At 40.2% G+C, this 22518-nt stretch overlaps 1 protein-coding gene across 2 annotated transcripts in view; it reads right to left on the bottom strand.

Moving 5' to 3' along the window:
* Positions 1 to 1920: 1920 nt before the first annotated feature.
* plekhh1 (pleckstrin homology domain containing, family H (with MyTH4 domain) member 1) overlaps positions 1921 to 22518 on the bottom strand; it is a 33428-nt gene continuing 12830 nt past the window's right edge. For both annotated transcript variants that reach the window (XM_085257116.1, XM_085257117.1), the window contains exons 3-30: positions 20198 to 20260; positions 19589 to 19738; positions 19406 to 19489; positions 19211 to 19292; positions 18921 to 19103; positions 16938 to 17686; positions 16628 to 16706; positions 12935 to 13026; positions 12655 to 12802; positions 12311 to 12447; positions 12085 to 12195; positions 11720 to 11806; positions 11194 to 11352; positions 9954 to 10034; positions 9683 to 9862; positions 9474 to 9585; positions 8235 to 8347; positions 7038 to 7214; positions 6773 to 6870; positions 6496 to 6673; positions 6025 to 6180; positions 5475 to 5572; positions 5128 to 5269; positions 4841 to 4983; positions 4573 to 4702; positions 4235 to 4318; positions 3467 to 3613; positions 1921 to 3278 (exon numbers count right to left, since the gene is read on the bottom strand). In XM_085257116.1, the coding sequence (XP_085113242.1) occupies positions 3126 to 3278; positions 3467 to 3613; positions 4235 to 4318; positions 4573 to 4702; positions 4841 to 4983; positions 5128 to 5269; positions 5475 to 5572; positions 6025 to 6180; positions 6496 to 6673; positions 6773 to 6870; positions 7038 to 7214; positions 8235 to 8347; positions 9474 to 9585; positions 9683 to 9862; positions 9954 to 10034; positions 11194 to 11352; positions 11720 to 11806; positions 12085 to 12195; positions 12311 to 12447; positions 12655 to 12802; positions 12935 to 13026; positions 16628 to 16706; positions 16938 to 17686; positions 18921 to 19103; positions 19211 to 19292; positions 19406 to 19489; positions 19589 to 19738; positions 20198 to 20260 (4116 nt within the window). In that variant the 3' untranslated portion in view covers positions 1921 to 3125. The remainder of the gene's footprint in view (positions 3279 to 3466; positions 3614 to 4234; positions 4319 to 4572; positions 4703 to 4840; positions 4984 to 5127; positions 5270 to 5474; positions 5573 to 6024; positions 6181 to 6495; positions 6674 to 6772; positions 6871 to 7037; positions 7215 to 8234; positions 8348 to 9473; positions 9586 to 9682; positions 9863 to 9953; positions 10035 to 11193; positions 11353 to 11719; positions 11807 to 12084; positions 12196 to 12310; positions 12448 to 12654; positions 12803 to 12934; positions 13027 to 16627; positions 16707 to 16937; positions 17687 to 18920; positions 19104 to 19210; positions 19293 to 19405; positions 19490 to 19588; positions 19739 to 20197; positions 20261 to 22518) is intronic.

Here is a 22518-nt window from a genome sequence, read left to right as displayed (position 1 = left end):
ATATTAGATGGGTCAAAGCCCTGGTGTGCACGCCAGAATGAGACCACTCACGAGCACTATTCGTGGTTTTCAGGGGTTTGGGGATCTAGAAGCAACACACTATACAATACCTCTTCAATAAATTAATAAAATAAAATCAGATATTGACACACACACACACACACACACCCGGCATCTATGGTGTAATTGCCATGCACCGTGAACTCAGACGTCACTCGGTAGAAGTCAACGTGAAAACACAGCAGTGGGGCAAGTCAGATTACACATTAGTCAAACAGCTTTGTGGTGCAAGGTCCATGTGATGTGGTGTTGTACAAGTGTGTAAATAGGTCAGCTAAAGACAAATTTGGAAATTATCCCATTTGTCCAAAGTTCATATTTGAAAGTGTTTATAACGGTTTAAAGTCATGCATTTTGTTTTATCTGTAGAATGCATGCATATCTGCATAATATCTGCGCGAGCCCTTTTGTAATGTACCGACATTGTGATCCATAGAGGTCAATTAAGAGCAGGTGCTGTAGATTCCCATTGCTTTTCCAGTTAAATGTGTTGTTTTACAAAGATGTGAAATGTATGTAGGACTCACACTGTTGAATCCCTGTAACATTATTTATTGTATATTTATACGTTTGAATAGGGTCATTTTTTGTGTAGTGCTGAGTTGAGTATTTTTACTCTTCACAATATAATTTGTTCTGTTATTCAAACTTTTTTCTTCCTCCAGCACTGTTTTTTTCTTATTTTTCTTTTTTGTCTCTGTGTTACTTTTAAGCAAATTGATGCATTTAGGATGCCAAACTGCACTCTGAAGAAACTAGTTAAGAAATATCACCTGCTTTGTGTATTTTTAAAGAACATAAGGTTACAGAGAAAACAGCAAAGGGTAAACTCTGGATGACTTTGTGAAGTAAACAGTCAGATACGAACACAATGTTTTTAAACTATGTACAGACATCCTCCTTTGCAAACATTAGTCTAGTTAAACACACACCCAGTAAGACTTTCAAGGTAAGCAAATGTTCATCTACAGCTACAACATTGAGATTGTTTGCTATAAATTCAAATAGAGCATGTGGCCTTATTGCACCATGGATAAAGTGCAAAAGATATTCTTTTTTGTTTAGAAATGAAGGCATGTAGAAATTTAGCAGTGAGCCCTATAATAGAATTTCATTTTGTATGAGAGTAGTTATGGAACAACAAGAGCTCCAGACAAGCTATAAAAATCTGGAATTTATAGCATACATTTGGCAGGAAAATACCATTACCACTTTGACCTCCTTGGATAAGAAAAAACAGAGCATGATAATATATACTTGGAAGGCTGTGTACAACTGGCACAGAAGGTAAGTTTATGGACAAAATGAATGAGAGAAGAAGTTCTGTGCTCTCCAAGGGACGCTTTGGCTAGAACACGATTCTTGTCACCATTGCTTAAACCTTCTGATTCATGATTAAACTTTATAGTACTTAGTAGCAGGAGTGTTTCATAAGGGAAAGCCAGTGGAACATTTGTTCCAGGAAAAGAAAATAGGACAAGTGTTAATAGCATTTAAAATGTTTCTACCATTTCCTTAGACACATAATTAATAAAAATGGAAGCACGCCTAGTCATGCCAGGTGGCCGCCCATCCCTGAGCCCAACTCAACAGAGATTTCTTCCTGTTAAACGGGAGTTTTTCCTTCCCACTCTTGCCAATTGCTTGCTCCTAGAGGGTTGTCTGACTGTTGGGGGTTTCTCTTTGCTATTGCAGGGTCTTTATCTTACAATATAAAACACCTAGAGGCAACTGATGTTGTGATTTGATGCTATTTAAATAAAACAATTGAAAATTGAATTTTAAAAAAAATGTACTTAGTTGCAATACTTTCTACCACTCTGAAGTATTAAATAGTCTACATAATAAAATTTATACAAAACTGGAGCTAAAAAAAAAAAGTCAGGAATTTATCATTTATTTTAATAACCACACACAGACATATAAGCTACATCTTTTAAACAATTGCAACATATGTCAATACAGTAACCAGACGTACTCTGCTACACAAAGGAAACTACATTTTCCCCACACAAATGTGACATTTGTGGTAAACATTTCCTAATGTTATGGAGAAATAAATAGCTATTATGAACATAAGCAAGACAGTGGTTTATCCAAAACAGTTCAAGTCATTATAATATTTTGATAGCTCTTTTAAAAAAAAAAAAGAAAGAAAGAAAGTGTTCTCTCCTTTTGTTTGCCTGATGATCTATTAAAAATAATGTAATTTTAAATATACTGTATGTTTAGTGTAATTAGGGAAGACCATTTTGTCTTATTGTGAAAGAACAAAGCAAGAAAATACTATCAATTCACTGTTTCCAGTAACTCAAGAGTCAAATATTTTTCCAACTTTCAACTTTTTAGACTATTTTTCAACTAAATCTGAATCTGTCCATTTGCTAGAGAGACATCTGTGAGGGGCATCAACTGAAATTTCTGACATTTGCAGGACAAAATATTTCATTAATTAGATAATTGAGAAATTAGTCATTTCAATCTACCATATTAATTGCTATTTGCCGCCCTACATTAGTCAAATATTATATTATGGGTAATTAACAGATTAAAATGTATGAATCTGTCCTAAAATACGCAACATTAGCTCCTTTCTAAACGAGCAGCAGCTCTTCATCATATTCAGACTCTTGCTTCATTGTCATTTACTTTTGATCGCTGATGATGAAAAATTCTAGTGACACACAGGCAGACAAATTATGACTTCTGCAAGTGGGAACATCGAGTATCATCAAGTCCTCAGATCATTACAGTATTTCAGGAATGGTTCTGATGTCCAATTTCAACACTGAATTCCCAAGTGAACTAGCACCTATGAAATGCAAAGTTGAAACACCTGTGTTGAAATAAATAGTCTAAAAGACTGATCCTGACATTTCTAATTCTAACTCTTAATAAGAACAACAACAATAATAAAAACTTTAATAAAAGTACCTCTTCTGTAAGAATGAAAACTCAGGACATGCAACCCAGTGCACTCCAGATGAATGCAAAGTAATAGTAACTGCTGCCATCAAACCTCCCTCTACTAACAGTCTTTCTCAATTTTTTTTTATTTTCGCAATTCACAGTAGCGTGGGGCCCTTGGTGGTGTAGTTCATGGTTGGGAAGTGCCTGCTGTCTGCATCCCAGTGACTGAGGGGCTGGTGAGAGGCAGATGGGAGGCTGGGGTTCCAGTGGTTAATGTAGCTGGCCATGAGCAGAGTCAGCTCCAGTATCTGACATGAGAGTGAAAATAGATTTTAACAACCTAAAGTCAATGATATTAATGAGTTTTATGTAATTCAGGTGAGCTGGAAGCCCAGAAAATGCAAGAAAGCCAACTGAATATGTTTACCTTGATTAGGTAAATGCAATCTGACCACAAATAGATATATAATTACAATGATAAAAGCAGGAAGTATACCTTAGGTTTAGGCATTGCAAAGACCAGCTTCTCCACGCTCTTCTTCCCGGCTCCAGCCTCCCTCTGTTGGCTCGTGACCACCATGAAATCATCACGACAACCACCAAAGGTAATCACAGACTGGTAGGAGTACGTGACCAGAGTGTGCTGAAAAAAAGGAGCATTGCCAGTGTGAAATCTGCAGTGAAGTGGATATAAACAGAATTCATGTTCAGATTTTATTGCTGACCCCATTATATAGTATGGAATTCACTTAGGAAATCATTTTGGTTTCTCCTTCTTTTTGAGGAGTAAATTGAGTGTGAAGATATGTGACATAATTTCCAGCAACTTATTCTGATTTTCACTTTGTTTTCTCCCATTTCTTTCTGAAGGCACATGGTCTGCACGCCAGACCAAGAATGAAATGAATCAACATGAGCTGCAGAAAATTACAGAGCTCACGTTAGCATAGTTTACATGATGTAACTGCTGTGTGTCAGGGTCAAGTATGTCAATTCAGAGGCTGGCCGTTTTATTTTCCTTGGGATTTCTGGTGTTCGAAACACCACAGAACGAAAATCATTCCAGACCAGTGGGTCAAGAAAGCTTTGCAGCTGTGTCCTATCCAGCTGCTGCAGCAGTTAAAAGCTATCTCTAGATTTAACAGTTATAAAGTCAAGCCGGAAATTCAATAAAAGAATGGACTTTCTAAATTCTAAATTGTTCTGGCAGCAGATTTTATTCTGAAAACACATGACAGGATGGTCTGCTCAGCTTGAAACTCACCATTGTGTAGTCCAGCACACACAATCCATCCTCATTGACTGCCAGCCACACCTGGCTCTGCTCAATAGTAGAGGGGGGTACAGGCTGTGGACAGGGGAAACAAAGAAGGGTCGTTTTACAGATGTTATACAGCTTCGTCTCAAACAGGTTTGGGCTTGAAAGCTTAGTTCAAGGTTTTGGTTCAAAATGATCTAAGTATGCTTTTTGGTTTTGATGAAGAATCACATCAAGACCGACATTTAAAGATTGATTAGACAAACAGGAGGCGATAAAGTTCACATAGAATAACATCAGTAACAAAACAACAGAAGACATGTATTCAACTTTTTTTTTGTTACCTTGGCACTGAAGAGCTTGGCTCCAAACAAAGGCCATTTCCGAGCCACAGTTAGGTATATTCTTACACACTCGGATGCACTGCACCCACGCAGCATTGACCACTTAGTGGCGAGACGCTCGGTAAGGTCTCTGAGAGGATAAAAGGAACAGTGGTGAGTTAAAATATGGCAGGATAACAAAGCTTTATAAAGTTCTCAGATCAGGTTCTAGATTAAGAAATTGTGGAATGGCACGTTTATTTGTTTTTGGGTTTTTTTTTTTCTTTACTTGAGCTGCTCTGAGCTGCAGTCCTGTTTGTAGCGTTTTGGGTAGAAGCGTTCTAAGGCTTGAAGGAGAATTATTTGAGATTTAGGCTGAGAAGAGCCAGAGGGAGAGGAGGCACCTGGTCTGTCCAAATCACCATGTTCAACCTGGAGGACAAAAGAAAACAGATAGTTAGAAGACAAAAAGGCTTTCGAAAACGCATAAAATCATACATTTCAGCACTGTAGATAAAAGAATAGCATTTTTTTCCTTCCAAAAAGTCTCTTTTTCTTGATAGAATTGTTACAGACCTGGGCCAAGAGGGCAGCCACTTCAAGAGCCAGCTCTTTGTTTACAGGAAAATGGCCTTGCTGGACTTCATCATTCACCTGGTATGCCAGCAGGAGGCGCTCTCGCTCCATTTCTCCCTTTACCTGAGATCTGAAATACAACCTGCATACAAGAGCATATTGTTATTAAGGCCGTTTTCTTGGGAGAAACTGAAAATTGAGATATAACATCAGCATATTTCACTTTGCAGTCTATAACATTTTTTAAAAAAATCTTTAAATACATCTCTATGACTATAGAGTAAAAGTACAATGTTGCTGATGTGTTTGAGTGCTACAAAATTGAGATATGAAAATAGAAGTCATACCTGTTCTTGTATGTTAGCCGTACAATCCGTGTTCCTTCATTTTTCCCAGGATGCAGCTCCTTTAGAGCCTGTTCCCATTTGGAAATAACATCACAGATCTGGGAAAAGCAAAAGTTAGTCTCAAGTCATACAAGCACACATTTTTTCACTCATGTTACAGTGAGCAGGTGATCTAGAGATTCTGATTTGTACACAAACTCTTATATACAGTGCATTGCATGAGCCAGACAGACCTATACTTCTGTGGAATGGTGGATTCTTTTAACAACAATAATTAAAAAAATCTAGAGGCACTACTTTAAATATGACTGGGTAGAATTAAAACACAGAAAGGTTGTCCTATACTAGACCACATCCTAAGTTGTCAAAAAATGTTTGGACAGTGTAAATTTGCCAAAAAAATAATCCCACTACTCACTACTGATCCTCTAACTTATTAGAAAATTTGAGACAGATGATCTACCTTCAAACCACAGAGCCAAAAACCATCAGTGATTTCTGTACAGCAGCTTTCTCCCATCTACTAATGGTCTGTGACCCACAGCCCTACCTTGGCAGATGGCTGCAGGCAGTGCTCCAGGTCTTTGCCAGATGGATCATCAGTGAAGAGGGCAAATCCAGTCAGCTGTGGTTTCCTCATGCTAATCCTCTGGTTCAGCGTGTTGAGGAACTCCTCCACTGTAGTCGACCCATCGAATCCCACTACCTATAGTAGAAAACAAAGGACACAGCTGGCACTGAGTTTCAGATTCTGCAGTGGTTGCAGGAGTTTGTAGTTCCAATGGCAGTCAAAAAACTGCAACAGCAGATTAGAAATGTAACAGAAATAAAAAGGAGGTTCATTTTCCAAAAAGGACATATACAAAGTACAGTTGGGAAGGTATAGATGCAAACTAAAATATATACAACTAAAGGAAAGCCTAGAGGAAATTTGTGCATGAAGAATGTATTATTTGCTTCTCGAAACAGGGGTATAGTCATTACAACACCTGTGCTAGCTACCTGGTAAGCTATGTGTTACCTGGTAGGTGTTGTTCATGAAATGAACTGGGATGCTGAAAGGTAGTGAATGGTGGTAGGGGTTCCGCAAAAGGATGGAAACTATCTCCATACGTGAAGGTTTAGCCTCCCGCTCTCCATTCTGCAGAGTTCGCTCCAAAGATCTCTGACAATACACTGCATATTTCCCCACCTCACTCCTGTATGTGGTGGGAAAAAGGGAAAAGATAATTAGAAGAGGTTTTTATGTATTGGGAGTTTTTCTGCTATATTTTAAGGTGTGGATTAAGTTAGCTCACCTTGGGTTAGCATTGCGTTGCAGATACTGTCTCAGGTACCACAGAAAATGTTGCTGAGGGAGGAACAGAGCCACACACAAAGACAACAGCTGCCAGCACTGCAGGGAGAAGACATATTTTAACTAACGCGTTTTATCTTAAAATATATTTTTAAAAAATACATTTTTTAAAAATATATTTTAAGTACATAAAAAAGTACATTTAAAAATTAATGTCTGAGCGCTTTAAACATGGCTCCTGACTCTTTACTGTGTAGTGGGTTGACCTGTGTGAGAGAGTAGTTGTGTGGCGTCCGACAGTTGGTCTGTTTGATGAGCTGACAGTAAATTTCATTCTGCAGCTCTGGGTGGTTCAGGCACACTTGCAAAGCATTCTGGGCCAGCGAGGTGTGGTAATCAATAGATGGAGACTCAACCAGCACATTGATGAAGAGCTGACAGGACTGCAAAATGTCAAAGAAACAAAATTTAATGGCACTGAGCTACCAACAGGTGGAGACAAACACAAACCCAGAAACCTGAACACAAAAGTAAGGGACACATATTGAAAGCAACTTAAAACAGTTAAATTAATACAGGATTGGGTGATCATAACACTCGGGTGATGAAAACAACAAAAAATATCCCAGCATGAGGTCAAGAAGAGCTCCAGTGTAAGGGGGGGAAAAGGGTGAATGTCATTACTTTGTTCTCATTCAGTGTGACAGCTGAAGACAAAGACGCCATTTAACAGGTTTAATCAGTCTTGTCAGTCTCATTAATACTTCAAAGACATGAAGTAGAGCATAGACTTGAAAAGCATGCAACGTCCTTTCATTCAGTTTCATTGTGTGTGTTTGGGACAATTTTTAAGGCTGGATGGTCAGAGAGAGCCGATCTATTCAGCCATCAATCCTAATGTAGTTGGTGGGGCTGTGAAGCATAAATTGGAAGGAAGGGGCTTCTGGTTGACATGAGAGGAAAAGAATCTGCCATCTCCCTACAAGGTCCTTGTTCTGCTCTGATCCCATTTCTTCTTCCCTATCGTGTAGTTTCCATATCCATTGCTGTCACTCTGTGAAGGCCTTGACCTCCCATGTCTCCTCTTAAAAGAGGGCTACCTTCACGCTGGCTCTAAACCACAGGAACAGTTAGCTTCAATGAAAGCAGATAATCAAGGCCATTATCTATCTTCAACACTTTTGATGAGCTGGGCCCCTCGGTCCTCAGCCTTTGATCTGGTTTAGTGGCAGGAGGGGTGGGTGGGGGGGGGAGACTGCTGCAGAGCTCATCCAAGAGTACAAGGGGTTAAAGAGGGGGACAAACTGGAGTGGGATGGATGATGTCTTGAACAGATCCTCACAGTGAGTGGGAGATAGAGAAGTGGAAAGGGATTCCGAGAAAGGGATAAAAGGGAAAAGCATAATCAAAAGTAAGTGGGATGGAACAAAAGAAAGAGAAGAGTGAGAGGTGGGCACACTGACCTTGAAAAGCTTGAGAGCCTCTGTCTGCAGAGCTTCAGAGGGCAGCGTGGTGAGAGGCGAGCGGAGACCCTCCTTACAGAAGCTCAAGGCCTCATTCTTCCACAACACAGACTCTGGGAAAAGACGGTGAAAGACACACATATATAAAAAGGCACAAATATAACACGAGTACACACGGACAAACAAAGATTGAGTTTCAAAGCTTTAATGACTCAACAGCTGATAAAAATTCATATACGGTGCTACAGTCTCAAACAGTGTCTGCAATGTAGATCAAAATAACATGCAGCATGCTAGTGTGTGCATTTATACCCACTTATAGATATTCTAAGCCAGGGGTGTCAAACATAAGGCCTGGGGGCCAGAATTGGCCCAGCAAAGACACCAAACTGGCCCACTGGGCACTCTGGAAAATATGAACTGCAATTTTGCAAGTTTTATAGCTTATCATAATGAAAAAGTCCTGCATCATGGCTATTCATACTATATCAAAGTAATCAACCAATAAACATTGTTCCTGGTTTTATCTACTATAGAAGTGTCTAAAAAATGAACTTTTTTGTCAACGAGCAAAACAATTCTGCTGTATAATTACAAGACAATTTGGCCGATGAGTTACCAGAGCTGTTTTTGTAATTTTACACATTACAAAAATTTACACATTTTACCTTTTTTTTATAATTTAAGTCCAAAGCCAGCCAGGGGATGGAATCAAACTCAAGACATTCTTACTGTGAGGCAACAGTGCTAATCGATGAAATCTAATAAATGAAATGACGTCACCTGATTGGCAGCCTATATAACCTGGCTTCCTTTCAAGACGGCTCTCTCTATTCCTTGAAGGCTGCTGCCTTTGAGGCACCCAACTTGATTTTCATTTAGTTATAGTTCTCCCATTTTTATTCACCTTTTGTCAGATTATGATAATAAATTTGCTTAATGAAAATTGTTATTGTGTTGCTCTCTCTTCTTTTAATGTACTTGAGTGAGCCAGCCATAACAAGCGGGGGCTTGTCCAGGATAAAGTACAAACTTTTGTAACAAAGTAACCGCTGTTTTGGGTTACTAAAACACTATCTTACGAGCTAATGATAGTGACTATGCGATTATAACACCCTGGTGTTTTCCTGTTAATTATCTGCTGTCAATAATTAAAATCAAATAACAACATCAGAAAAAAACATCAGAAAGGTTTGGATATGATTGAACTATTTTTGTTGAGAAATATGGATTTCTTACCAGGGTCTCCGTCAGCATCAAGCAGTTTACCAATGAGCTGCTCATACTCTGTGCCTACTTTGAAGGCTGCATTGCTACAAGCTGCTACAGTCAGGTGATACAACCAGGTATCCTATGTAAAATAAAACATACTAATTAATATGAAAACAGAATTTTATTTCTTTTTTTGAATGAAAAACAACTCATTAACATATTTATTGTTGGACTACCTTCTCCTGTTTGGTGCCAATGAGCAGATATGTAGGACTCTGGTCTCTCGGTTGGACCACTAAGGTGTAGTGGGAGGAGAGAAAACCTCGAGAGCCTGCCTCATAGTCCTCATCTGAATCGCAGGAGCGATCTACTTCCTGAACTGATGCCTCCCGCATTTGCAGCTGACCCAGAGGAAGCTGAAAAAGAGAAAGGCAAATCAGCATCAGCTAGGGAGCACTAAAATAAGTCTTGTCATGTCAGGAGTAGAGAGATGTTTGTTTAATAGACCTTGTCCTCCTGGTTGCGATAGTAGTAGAAAACCTTTCCAACCAAAGAACACCACACTAGTTTTGAGTGGCCGTGTTTGACCTGAAAGCACAAGACAAAAAAATAAGCAAAGTTTCAGGACAAATCCAAAGTTACCAGGAAGTTACTCACTACAATGAATCTATGATATTAGAAAGCTTGTGAATTTCTAGACAGACTGAAATATGATCATTAGGAAATTTCTGCTTCTGTCCATCTGTTGGGAAGCCAGTGTGAAAATCACTTAAGAAGTAAAGTGCAAGCTAATTCCTGCCAAAAGAAAACAGCCCATCCACATACACGACTCCCCTGCTGCATTCATTCAGTGTCATATTAAACAGTGATGCAGCTGGAGATGATAATCACATGTCATTTTCCCGAGAAGGGGTTCTTTCAAAGCGTTTCTTGTATCTGAATGGAGCAATGATGTCACTGGAGGATGCCTTCCAGACAAAGCCAGCTGTGCTTCCCTCAGAAGGGGGTTATCGAGGTTAACTAAGCTCTGAGAGGAAGAACATCCCCAGCCTTATCTGTTATCATGTCACAACAGATCAAAGCCAACTCACAGGAAGGGAGTATGGTGTTGGTGAGAGGACAAGGGCTCCATCATCTTAGCTTGGGGTTGTCAGTCATCTGCCAGTAAGTCATCAAACACACACGCACGCGTCAGATGTTTAAGTGTTTTAATTTTAGCAAAACAAGCAGGCCTCAGTTAAGAAAAGGCAGGGGGAGACTAGAGGAAGGTGGAAGGAAAGAGGAAAGAAGCTCTGCAGTGTTCCAACAGCTCTAATCTTGTGGTGTTGTCCCAACATGAAGGAGTTCTTTTAAGAATCTGCTTTAAGAGTGCTCTATTCGATCCTCACTTAAAGAGTGCCCACTGTATTATGGATTATATCTGCCATGTTTTCCTGCATTGTCTTTAAAAGACAAAACGCTTCTAAAAGCCTATAAAAAATATATGTTTTTGAGTGTTATACAACTACCCCAACAAGCAGAACTTTAATATCATATCGAAATACTTTGCTTCCTACTTTGAGATTCGGATGACAAGATTGTTAAAGTTGTGATTGTCAGTGTGATCTTTGATATAACTTTTAGCACTGCACAAATCTGAATGCACTCTCACCAGAGGCCCACATATGATCACTGTGCAGTCTCTTATCCATCTTTATATTTTGTTTGGTTCACTAGAACTAAAAATGTTTAAATAATGACTTCTGACCTTCGTAAGCCAACCTCTCACAGAGGGCTTTGCAGTCGTCTCCATGGTAAGTGGGCTACTAGCCTGGACTTTGAGTATATTCTGCAGAACCCTGATCCACTCCTCCAGGATGTTGGGTGAATCCGCGGTCAGATAGAAGGTCTTCTTCTCTGTAATCAGCTGATTAGATGGAAAAGAGAAATATGGGAAAAATGCTAAGCCAAGCCAACTGAGACAGCAGCATCATGTCAGAAGAGATCAGAATCAGCTTATGAAGAGCCATGAAAACATTCCAGTCCGATGCTATACCTGATGTCATCTCAGGCCGCTTCTGTGGTATGCAGCAGTAAAGCTCTGTTGTTATTTAGTGCTATATTAAGCACGCTGTGTGTGAATGAGCATCCTAGTGCAAAGTCTGTCTCTTTTTTTCTTACAGTTTTAAAACTGTGGATTCTAACCAATAATTTAAATGCTTTGAGTAGTAGTGCCAATTTTGGGTATCCTATGTTTGGGATCTCTTACAGAAAAGCAGTGTGTTTGCACTCACTTGAAATGTCTGCGCTCCTTCTCCACGTACTATACAGCAGGAAGAGTTTAGCTCAATCTGACCCTGAGGTTTCCTGATCACGTCACTCTGAAAACACATGCGTAAAAACATCACAACTTCTGTCCAAGATTATACAGAAATACAACCAAAAAAACAAACAAACCCAAAAAACAAAGAATGCAGTGAGCACGAATGAACATTTTTGTTAAATTTAGATATAAAAGTTGTAAATAACGCATGCCTTTACTGCAGCCATCCTGTACTTAAACACACCAATCTTAGAAATATTTCTACAATGTTTTCCATGAAGGCTGAAAAACCTTAGAAGGAAGCAGACAGGCATGCTCGAAGCGAGACACACTCACAGGAGATTTGTAGTACAGGATCTCTCCATTCCTCAGGATGAACCAGCGGCGCTTCCAGGCTTTCACCTGACTGCCCATCTTGAGCAGATATCCAGACTTCTCCAGCATCTCCTACAGACATAAACAGCACAGGTAAAGTTATACTCAATAACTGTGACTGATTAATTGCTGGTATACTAGTGATTATCTTGATTAAAGAGTTTAAAGTGGAGGTGCCTCTACTCACAGGCCCAGTGCTCTCACAAGAGTAGGATGAGGTCCGCTGGACTTTATGCTCTGGTTCAGAGTAGTCACTGTCTAGGGAGTAGGCATCAGGAGGAATGGCATAATCGCTCTCTGAACTGATGGAGGACATGGACACACCTGGGGTACCAGAGAATCATGGGGAAAACAGAAGAAGACACAGAGGCAAGGTAACTTAAGGAGTGTTGGTAAAGGCCAACATTGCAATTAAATATTCATATTTTACAGAGAACAAAAGATTCAAGACTATTGCACTGTTGCAATGCAGTTTTTTGCATATATTGGTTTTTTTTCTGTGCCGTCTGCACTGTAATCCATAACAATCACCTCTCTTGACAGCTCTCGGGCTGCCAGGGACGCTTCCCTTCCTATCAGGGCTCAGAATGGAGGTTCGCACGCTGGCCAGAGAGCTGCTATCGTCCTCCGACCCAGAGTCATCATCTGGCAGAGGCACACTGCTGATCTGAGTGGCTTTCTACAGCACACAAAATAAAATAACACAGATGAAAGGTGGTGTTGTGCAACACATAGTGTGTTAGGCTGTATATTAGCATCCAAACTGGACAAAGTTAAGCAAATGTGAAAACGCAAAGAAAATTTCACTCACCCCTTTCAGTGTGGTGTATACTGGTACGCTGATATTCTTATAGATCAGCTGAGTGAATGGGCCTGCTGCTGGATACTGGGGTAAGTTGGATCCTGCAGCGTAAACATGTATTAAAGGACAAGGAACATTTTTAACAAGGTCTATGCTTATTTTAGGGTTATATGCCCCATAGACATGTTTGGAGTAGTGGTCTGTGTAGCACTGATTTCTAGCTCTGTTCCACTTATTAACTACATTAGAGATATGGCCAATGTGATGTCATCCAGTCAACAAAGTCGGCATGAGGATTTTAGCCACTGCTGCCTTTTTGTTTCAAACTGAATGCAACAAACAAAGTCAAACCCAAGGGACACTACACCCATGAGTTAGCCATAACCTAAAACATACCCTTGGTTTACCATCCTTTTTTACTCCAAACGGCCATAATTTACAAAATGGTAAATGGGCTGATTCTTATATAGCGCTTTTCTAATCTAAGCCCTTTATATAACTTGCCTTGTTCACATAAGCACTTATTTTTATGCTCTTTCCATGCAAGTCCTTTCTATCTAATGTTCACATGCATTCATACTCAGATGGATGCATCAGAGAGCAACTTGGGGTTAGTATCTTGCCCAATGATATTTGGCTTGCAGACTGGAGCAAACAGGGATTGAACCCCCAACCTTCTGATTAGTAGGTGACCTGCTCTACCTCCTGTCATGTTGTATTCAATTAGACACACTAGTAACTGAAACACTAAACTCAGACTCAGAAGGCTGAGTGGTTGTTTTCCCGTAAGCTTCTATACAGTCTGATCTGAGGAGCTGCCTCTCTCTGGCTATTAGAGTTTTAAGGCACTTTTCAGATGATAAACGGCCTATGGTTCAAAATAAAAAGTTCAAATCCACCGGCACTTTTACGAAGAGGTCTTTGAGTGAGAGAGAGAGCGGGGAAAACAGTGCATGTAACCAACTGCAGATCTGCTGCCCACCATGGGTTAAAGTGGGTTGGAATGATACAGAAATCCATTCTGGCACCTTCAGTTAATGAGTAACTAATTGGTGGTTTAAGTTCGTTTAATACAAAGTGGTTTCATCTGCAAATTGGTGGTCATTTTAGCTGATGCCACAGAGACATTTAAATCGCTACATGATTCCGCCGTACACATTTATGACACGTGAACGTTTTCCATGCAGCTGTCTGCTAGCTAAGGATACAGTGTCTGTATTTTCCAGGAAGATGAAACATTAGTTGTGTGATAGCTTTACTGTCTGAAATAAAGAAAGATATATATAAAAAAAGAGAAAACACAAGAGGAAGATATTCTTTAAAAAGGTAAGAACTAAACAGCAAGTAACATTATGTAATCTGGAAATTTAAAGCTTATATCCAAGTAGCCATAATGGCTCATGTCACATGCGTGTATGGGTTGTAAAATATAGTTGAGCAGGAAACAACCTCGGAACCAGCAGGAGCACAGGTCAGCCAATCACAGCCTGTGTACAAAGAAAATCTACCGGAGCTCACAACAGAAATGATTATGTCATTTATTTCTAAGTGTCAAAAGACTTAAAAAAATGCACAATTATGAGTAGATTAACTGGGATTAAATAAACTATGATCAGAATACAGTATACAGTAGTGAGGACAGTGAGTAAAGTAAAAGGAAAAAACAGTAATCCAGTTTGCTAGTATCAAAAGAGTCTCCAACATTTTCCAGCAGTCCTTTGCTACAATCAAAATCGATTTTAGCCACATTAGCCATGACACAACCGAGTATCTTCCAATTGTTTGAGATTATTATTATTATTATTTTAAATTAATGATTCCTCTGGCTCGTCAGTTCTTTAGAAGAAGACAGTGCATGAAGACACTCCTGCAGCTTTTTCTCTCAACAGGTGATCCAGGAGTTTTTTTTTCTTCTTTCGCTCTTTAAGTGCCCTTTCTCACTGTCCCTCTTCCCCTCTGTTTTTTTCCATCATCTTTCTTTCTCCCTTTCCTATCCCCTAGTCATGTGTCTCCCGTCTGTAACAACTGAAAATAAAATAAAATAAATAATAACAACAAAGGTCGATCAAATGGACCAATACGGCAAGGCCGTGATGATCCACTTGGTAAAGTAAATCCATTGGGTATCCTCGTTGGCCTTCAGACAACAATTCTGACGGCTAAAGTACCAAATGGGACAGGCAAAAAAAATTAATAAATAAATCATTTTTTTCTGTTCTAACGACAACATCGGACTTCAGCATACTGCGTTACAGGCCGAGCAGGATCTGCTGTGACTTTGCCCCAGTGGGTGTGTCTTGCGCTCCCCTTGGCAGCTGACTCCAATCAGCAATGAGATCATATGGATAAACCCAGACAGTGGACAGCTACAGTGGCAGAGTGTCTTGGCTGTATACATCTGCTCAGTGGAGATAAAGATTTTTTGTTTGTGTATCATTAGACATTTTAACTTTATTCTAACTGTTGTTGTTCTCTTCCTTCACTTGATCATGATAGCAACTTGTCTCTTTTTGGTTAACTAATAATTACAGTAATAATAATAATAATAATAATGAAAATAATAATATTCAGCTTTGTTTTCCTCCTAACTTTGCTCCCTTGCCATCTTTGTTTCAATGCACTCTTACTTCCACACATCTGTGCTAGCTGTGTTAGCCTTCTGCAACTCCAAAGTTTGGTAACCTTCTGCAACACCAGCAAACGTCAAAGACGAATGAGCAGTGTTTAAGGCCAGCATGTTTCTTGTCAACCAGAATCCATCTATTGCCCCTGACCAGGACTTTTAGCAAATCTAATAAAGCACATCAGTCATTGTCAGGATGTTGATTAATATATGTATTTTAACTGTGCTTCATTTCACACTAAGAACATTTTTTAATGCATTTTACCATTTTAAAAGGTAAAAAGTACTCTACTATAAAGTAAGACAAGTCAGGACAAATCCATTTTTACACATTTTTCTATCCACTGAAAGGAAATTTTTAAATTATCTTCATGTAAAACAAAGTTTAAAAAAATTACTTCCCATGGTTTAATTGGGTGGATACCTGAATTTGCCTGCCACTGATGCAGCTTAAGAGAAAAACATGCCTGGAAGCTGAAAAAGCTGAGCAAGCAGCAACTTAATCCATAACAGTGATTTGGCAGTCAGCTGCATGTACATAGCAGTTACAAATTTCAATCGTCCAAGTGCTGTCAAACTTTAGCTCCTGCATCCTGACAAAATGGATGATGTTGCAGCAATAATTACACCCAGACCAAATCCTTTCATCGCAGCTGATTAAAAAGCAGCCTCTCTATATACCCCCCCTCCAAGGCTCTAAATAAAGACAAGGTAGGGAGGGGGCAGTCCTCCTGGAGATCAGCCCACACCTGCACAGGTGTGTGGAGCCTCAGGCCAAAGGAAGTGACATCAAAAGCAGCAATGACAGATCCAAACAGACCCCGCTCAACCCACACATCAGCTTAAGCATCAGCTGAATGACATGCCTCTTCACAGTACTGACTCACTTCCCACAACAGAAGCACCACCACCCAAGCTGAAGACACAGATGCAGAACAATGAGCACAAACCCAATGTTATAGTGGAGAAAATCTTTTTTCTGGCATCCTGATTACAGACTTTAATTCCTTGTTATAGTATAACCGTTTTGATGACTGAGTGGATGACTAGCTTCTTGCTTCTGGGTGCAGGGGACTCACCTCGTCCAGGGCTTCTGCCTCCAAGACTGGCCTCTGACACTCTCATTCCTGACTTAGCCACAGCGTAGATCCGACTCTCCTGCAGAAAGCAACACAGTCAGAAATATTCATGATTATTCAACTTAAACATGACTACCACCTTCAAAGAGACAGATAGGTATTTTGGCACTTGGTAAATCTTTAAGGAAACAGCGTGACATACTGCAAAACATTAAGAAAATTAAGGTAATGCATGCATTAAAAAACAAACAAACACAACAAAAAACAAGAAGCATTCATATGTTGCATATTTAATACTTGTCTCTCATACCCACGAAGGGAATCGATGTAAAGGCGGTGTTGGCGGTTTGAGAACTTCCGGATCTAATCGGTCTAACTCTTCTGCAAGCCCCACAAATGAAACCCCATCCCGGGACAGCTCATCTGACGCTGGGCCCTCCACTACTCCATCCATGCTGTCTGGGAGCCCATCATCAATGTCGGTCTCTTCCACAACCTGAGAGAAAGGTGAAGAGGTGGTGCCTGCGCTCTTAAGAGTGGAGGAGGTGGAAGAAGGTGTCATAATGTCTATGTTAACATTGAGGTGGTGGAGTTTGTCCAGGCTGGGCTGAGGCTGGCTGTAGTGCTTCTTGACCAGCTGGATGCTGTCTCTGGGGGTGAGGGGAGTCCGTACCTTAGGTAGCGTCATGCTGGTGCCTGACTGGTTACCCAGTGGCTGGTGAGGTTTGGGAAAGGGATTGCTGGTGGAGGGGGAACGAGAAAGCAGCACACTGTTGGGTGCCATTATAAAAGACGACTCTGGAGAACTTGATCCATGTGCCATCTCGTAGGCCGAAGATGAAGATGAAGAGGATGAGGACGAATGAAGGCACTGAGAGCGAAACTTGCTATTGAGCTCATCAGATGAGTTGTCTCTGTCAGAGGACCCTGCCTGACCCTCTGTAAGCTCTGGTGCACTGATGGAAACAGAAGTGTTGCTCCGACTCTGAGAGAGAAGATCATGAGTGAGGTCTCCGAGGCAAATCCCTTTACTGACTTGTTCAGGAGTCCTTTTCACATCTGAGGAAATACAAGAGTGTGATTAAATCTGAGACAGCCTATTAAAGAAGCGGAGAATGCTGATAAAAATGGTTTATTACATTTGTTTATCACAGAGTGCCACGCTTCAAGGAGCTAGACTTTCTTGTAATTTTTCAAAGTGGCCTTGAGCAATACTTTTCTGGGATTTCTGATGGTGTTTTAAAGGTTTTCTTGGGACACTGGATGCTTTTTCACTCATTATCATTCCAGTCCTGAAGAATGATTCATTGGCTTGTTAACTCACCTAACTCTGGCCTATGAATCATTCAAGCATAAAAAAAAGGCGCCTAACCCAAGGGATGAGCCAGTGATGTATCAACATGGAACAGACAACTTAGTAACACACCAATTTCTAATTGTATCCTTAGCCAATTTGTTACTGTCAGCCACTCACAAAAACACATAATTTCCACCAATTTCTTTAGCTGAATTGATGACATGCCAAAGATAACAGTTTGACAGGCATAAAACAGTATTTTTGCACCAACTAGGTCATTCCCAAATAGCCATTATCCAAAACTGCATATTTCAGCATCGTGTGCAGTGTGTGATTAAAAGAAATTGAGCAAACAACATGTGGAGAACAAAAGAAGAAGTGGTAGACCTAAATAAAATCTCCAGCAGATGAGCAGTATTTGAAAAGTTATGGATTGGCCTTGTCAGACCATCATCGTGTCAGCAACATCACTGAAGCAGTGTGGGATCCAGACTGAGAGCAAAACAAAAGGCAACAAACATCCAAAGAAGAGCTTTGGATGTCCTTCATGAAACCCGGAGAACTATTCCTGAAGGCTATTTAGCACATTAGAAGAAAGCTTGCCTAAGAGAGTTCAGCCTGTGTTGCAGAATAAAGGTGGTCATACCAAATACAGACTTTCAAGCTTGTTAGAATTGTAAACACTGTAGTTCCATTTGTGTTTCCATGTATTAATAAATCACTGGACCCATTTCCCTAGCATAATATAAAGAAATGAGGAGTGTCTCAAGACTTTTTCACAATATTTTATTCATATTATTTAAAAATTACTCTTTGATTTTTTTTATATTGGACTAATAAGCAGCAATAAACATTTTGGATACCCATCTGAATTTGTAATGGTTTAAAATCAGCCTCAAGTTTCCCCCCATTGTTACTGGTTCTACCTGGTCATGCGATGTGCCCAGCTTGCATTCCTTCCCCATCCCAGCATAATACAAATTAAGGACAGCACACCTGCTGGTGGGGTCTTGATGTTTGAGCTGGCCCTGCGGGAACCTGTCTGTCTCCAGCTGTCATCTTGGGCAGGTGGTGTGCCAGGGCAGCTGGGAGGAAATAGGGGGCTGTTGGGCACCAGGTGTGTATCCATTACCGGGGAAGTGGCCGGGGATGCAGAGGATGTAGGTTTCTCTAAGAGGGCTAGAAAAGAAAGACAACGCCACTATATTTTGAAGTCTGAGATCTCAAGTGTTTCTCTACTTTGACTTTTATAGTTTATAGTCTCTAAACACCTGCACAGTACTCACATTGCAGTTTGTCTTGCAGCAACATTATCTGTTCTGTCTGCTTCAGGTTCGCCATTTTCAGCTGCTGGTTTTCTTGCTCCATCTGTAACTCAGCATATATGCGACATTAACCATAATTAACATTAAGTCAATGTACTACTACTACTAATAAACTATATAAACAAGTTATTAGGGATGCATCCATACATATGTTACCTCTCTTAGCTTAAAGGTGACCCAGTCTTTAATCTTGGCAGCCTTCTCCTCAATGACTTTTGCCTCCTGGGCTCTGACTAAGATCTATAAGCCAGAGAAAACAGGTTTTGTGGAATTTTTCAACATACACTTCATGAACATAAATGGACATTTCTGTTCTTTATCTGATGGCTCCAGACATACCTGTTTTTCCAGCTGCATCTCTAATCTCTTTATTACAGCATCTTTCTCTTGAACCTGATTGGTCAGCTCTTGATACTTTCTGTACAGCGAGCTCTCGGATTCATTGGTTTGTATGTTTGCAGACTTCAGCTTCTCTTCCATGACATGGATCTGAAATACATAATTAGAGGAGTGAATGCACACGCAGGGCCAAAAGACAGCTCAAATTTACGTGGTTGTTTAATTTTGATGGGCACTACACAAAGCCAAAAGAACAGTTTTCTAAGCTCTTAGGTATTTATCGTTTTTTAAAAACAAGAAAAAAGAAAAAGAAAAAAAGAGAAGAAATGGTGCCATTAAATTACCACTTGGGGAAAACACCTGGAGCAGACAGTAATGACAGCAAATTAGAGATTAAACCTGACACCAAAAGTGGCTGAGTATGTGTGATATCTATGAGGATTGTAATCCTAAAACCACACAATCCTTTTATTAAGTCCCATTAAAGGCTTACAAAAAAACTGTCAGGTCAGGCTGGATTTTCTTTTGCTGTAATAATATACAGACACCGTTCACCTACTAAAGATGAGTACAGTGAGTCAAGTATAAGCTGAAATGGTGCCCATCTACCTGTTTTTCAGCATGCTCAGCCCGCTGGTCAGCCTCGGTCACTCTCTGCTCCAGCTCCTGCATCTGAAGCACGGACAAAAGATGAGGTTAAAATGGTTTCTGACTTGGGTCAGCTGTCTCTGTTTGCCAAGGAAGTGGGTTGAAGGCTTGGGTGGTCAAGGGAAAATCCCAGGCTCTCACTAAGTTAAAGGTTGACTTCTTGCCCTCTGTGAAAAGTTATGTTTAATTTAAAGATTAAAAACCATCTACAGGTGCTATTAACACAGATCATACAGGCCTTGTTGTACGGATGTAACTCCAAGCTAGAAGTTTGCCTGGTATACAAGCAAACACCTGCAAGAGTGTGCAAAAGTAACACACTTAGTCCTTAATAATCACTACTACTACTGAAAAGACATTTAAAAGATGAATGTAGTGAGACATTTTTAACAGAGCAGCTATAATAGGAAAGCATTTTAATAGATGGGACATTTCAGAATTAGTAACAGGACAGTGAAAGTGGCAGAGAAAGTAAAATAAAGGGTAATGAGGATTCAACAAAGTCTGAGGACATCTAACAATGAATTACACCTTGAGCAAAAGGACATAGGCATACTGCAGTCATAGCTGAGAGGCCCTCAGACGAGGCTGAACATCTTTCACTCTACTACTTCTGGTCAAACACAAGTGTGATGGAATAATGCTAGGGTGTGTGCACAAGCTTGCGTCACCTTTTGTGCAAGCATGCATACTCATGCTTTCAAAGGCAAACACTGTCCATCCTGCAAGTATGCACACATCTGCAAGGACTGTCTCTCTCAAACACACACACATACAGAGAAGTGTTTGCACAGAATACACAGGACACCTTTTCTTACGAGGTCAGTGACCCTGCTGAAAGGAGAACAAACATACTAATGGATTCACTCTGCTTGAGAGATGCATTTGAATTCCTCTCGAAATTTTTGTTCCCCTTTTCTTTGTCTCTCTCAATCTTCCTTTATGCCTTCTCATCACCTCGACAAAGGCCCCCTGATTCCCAGAATCCAACATTCACAACATTTGAACACTTCCCCGCAGCCGGCTTAACACTCACTAAAGCCAGAGCACATCTGCAATGGGAGATGTGGGTGGAGACTGATGGTTAGTGGTTGGATGACTGCTCACCTCAAGGTCAAAAGCCTTCATCATGAGTCAAGCTCAACCCATACTTGTCTTTATTTAACAAAACGGAATCGGAAGAGGCTAAAAAGGACTTTAGGTAATGGCAAAGTACTGCAGAGGTCACAGTCTGGACTTCTCTGCCACACAGTTTTCACAGGTACAAAGAACCTTCGAAGGAACTCTACCTTGGGAAGTTCTGGGAAAATAGCACTTTTCTAAAAGGATAAGAACTCTGGGAGTGCTTAACATTTTTAACTGATTGAGTATTTGGAACATTTGATTTAGTTTTTGAAACATTGTTGCAGTTTATGCAGTTTGTCGATACTTCAACACAAGTTTCAGCAGAAAGCATGCAACACACGGACCAATGAAAAGGTTCAGATTGTATTAATTATTTACGCTTCTTCTTCCGGCTGGTTAGTTAAGGGGTTACCACAGTAGATCACCCGTCATCCCCCTTCTGTCATACTAACCATCTAAATGCCCATAAATTCATGGATCCTTCTTTCCATTTTTATTGTTTCCTCCAAATGTGTCTTCTCTCTCTTCACTGTCTTCAGCCAACAGTCGGACGGTTTCCACCAAGCCCAAGCCGGCCAACAACACAAGAGGCGGTCATTATTAACCTAACTCATATGAAATTCTTATTGATCATCTGCATGTTTGATTTGCCAAAGATTTTATGCCAGATGCCCTTCCTCGAGCAACCCTCCCTATTTATCCAGGCTTAGGACCAGCATTAGGAGCACACTGGCTTGTGCCTGAAGAAATGCCTCATCGTGTTTAGTGGACAGAAGGAGTTGGTTGTTTGATTGTGGGTCATGGGATTAAAGTAAAATCTAGCAAACACTCTTAATGTAAACCCTCCTGTGTGGTCTTTACAGAAAGTCAAATTGTACACATAAGGCGCTAGAACTACAGTCATAAATTAGTTTGATCAAAGTAATATGGAGTGACAATGATAAATGAACAGGAATGCTTTTGAATACAGTTTTTAAACAGTCTGTGCTGTTGCAGCGATAAAAATAAACCGAGTGCTTGGATTGATTTGATTAGTCAGTCTATATAATCAAATGGCTAAGCTGATGGCAACAAACTGACCTTAAGCCTTGAGATATAGATACAGACAGTGTAATCTGGAACTGTTATTTAAGCTCTGGTTGTTTAGTTATGGAACA

The sequence above is a fragment of the Mchenga conophoros genome, linkage group LG19 (genome assembly GCF_057382185.1).
Source record: "Mchenga conophoros isolate Kocher_MC1m ecotype Shallow Benthic linkage group LG19, M_conophoros_male_GT1.1, whole genome shotgun sequence".
NCBI classification, from domain to species: domain Eukaryota; kingdom Metazoa; phylum Chordata; class Actinopteri; order Cichliformes; family Cichlidae; genus Mchenga; species Mchenga conophoros.
Note: the sequence above shows the minus strand (reverse complement) of the source record. Positions and strands in the feature narration are given on the sequence as shown.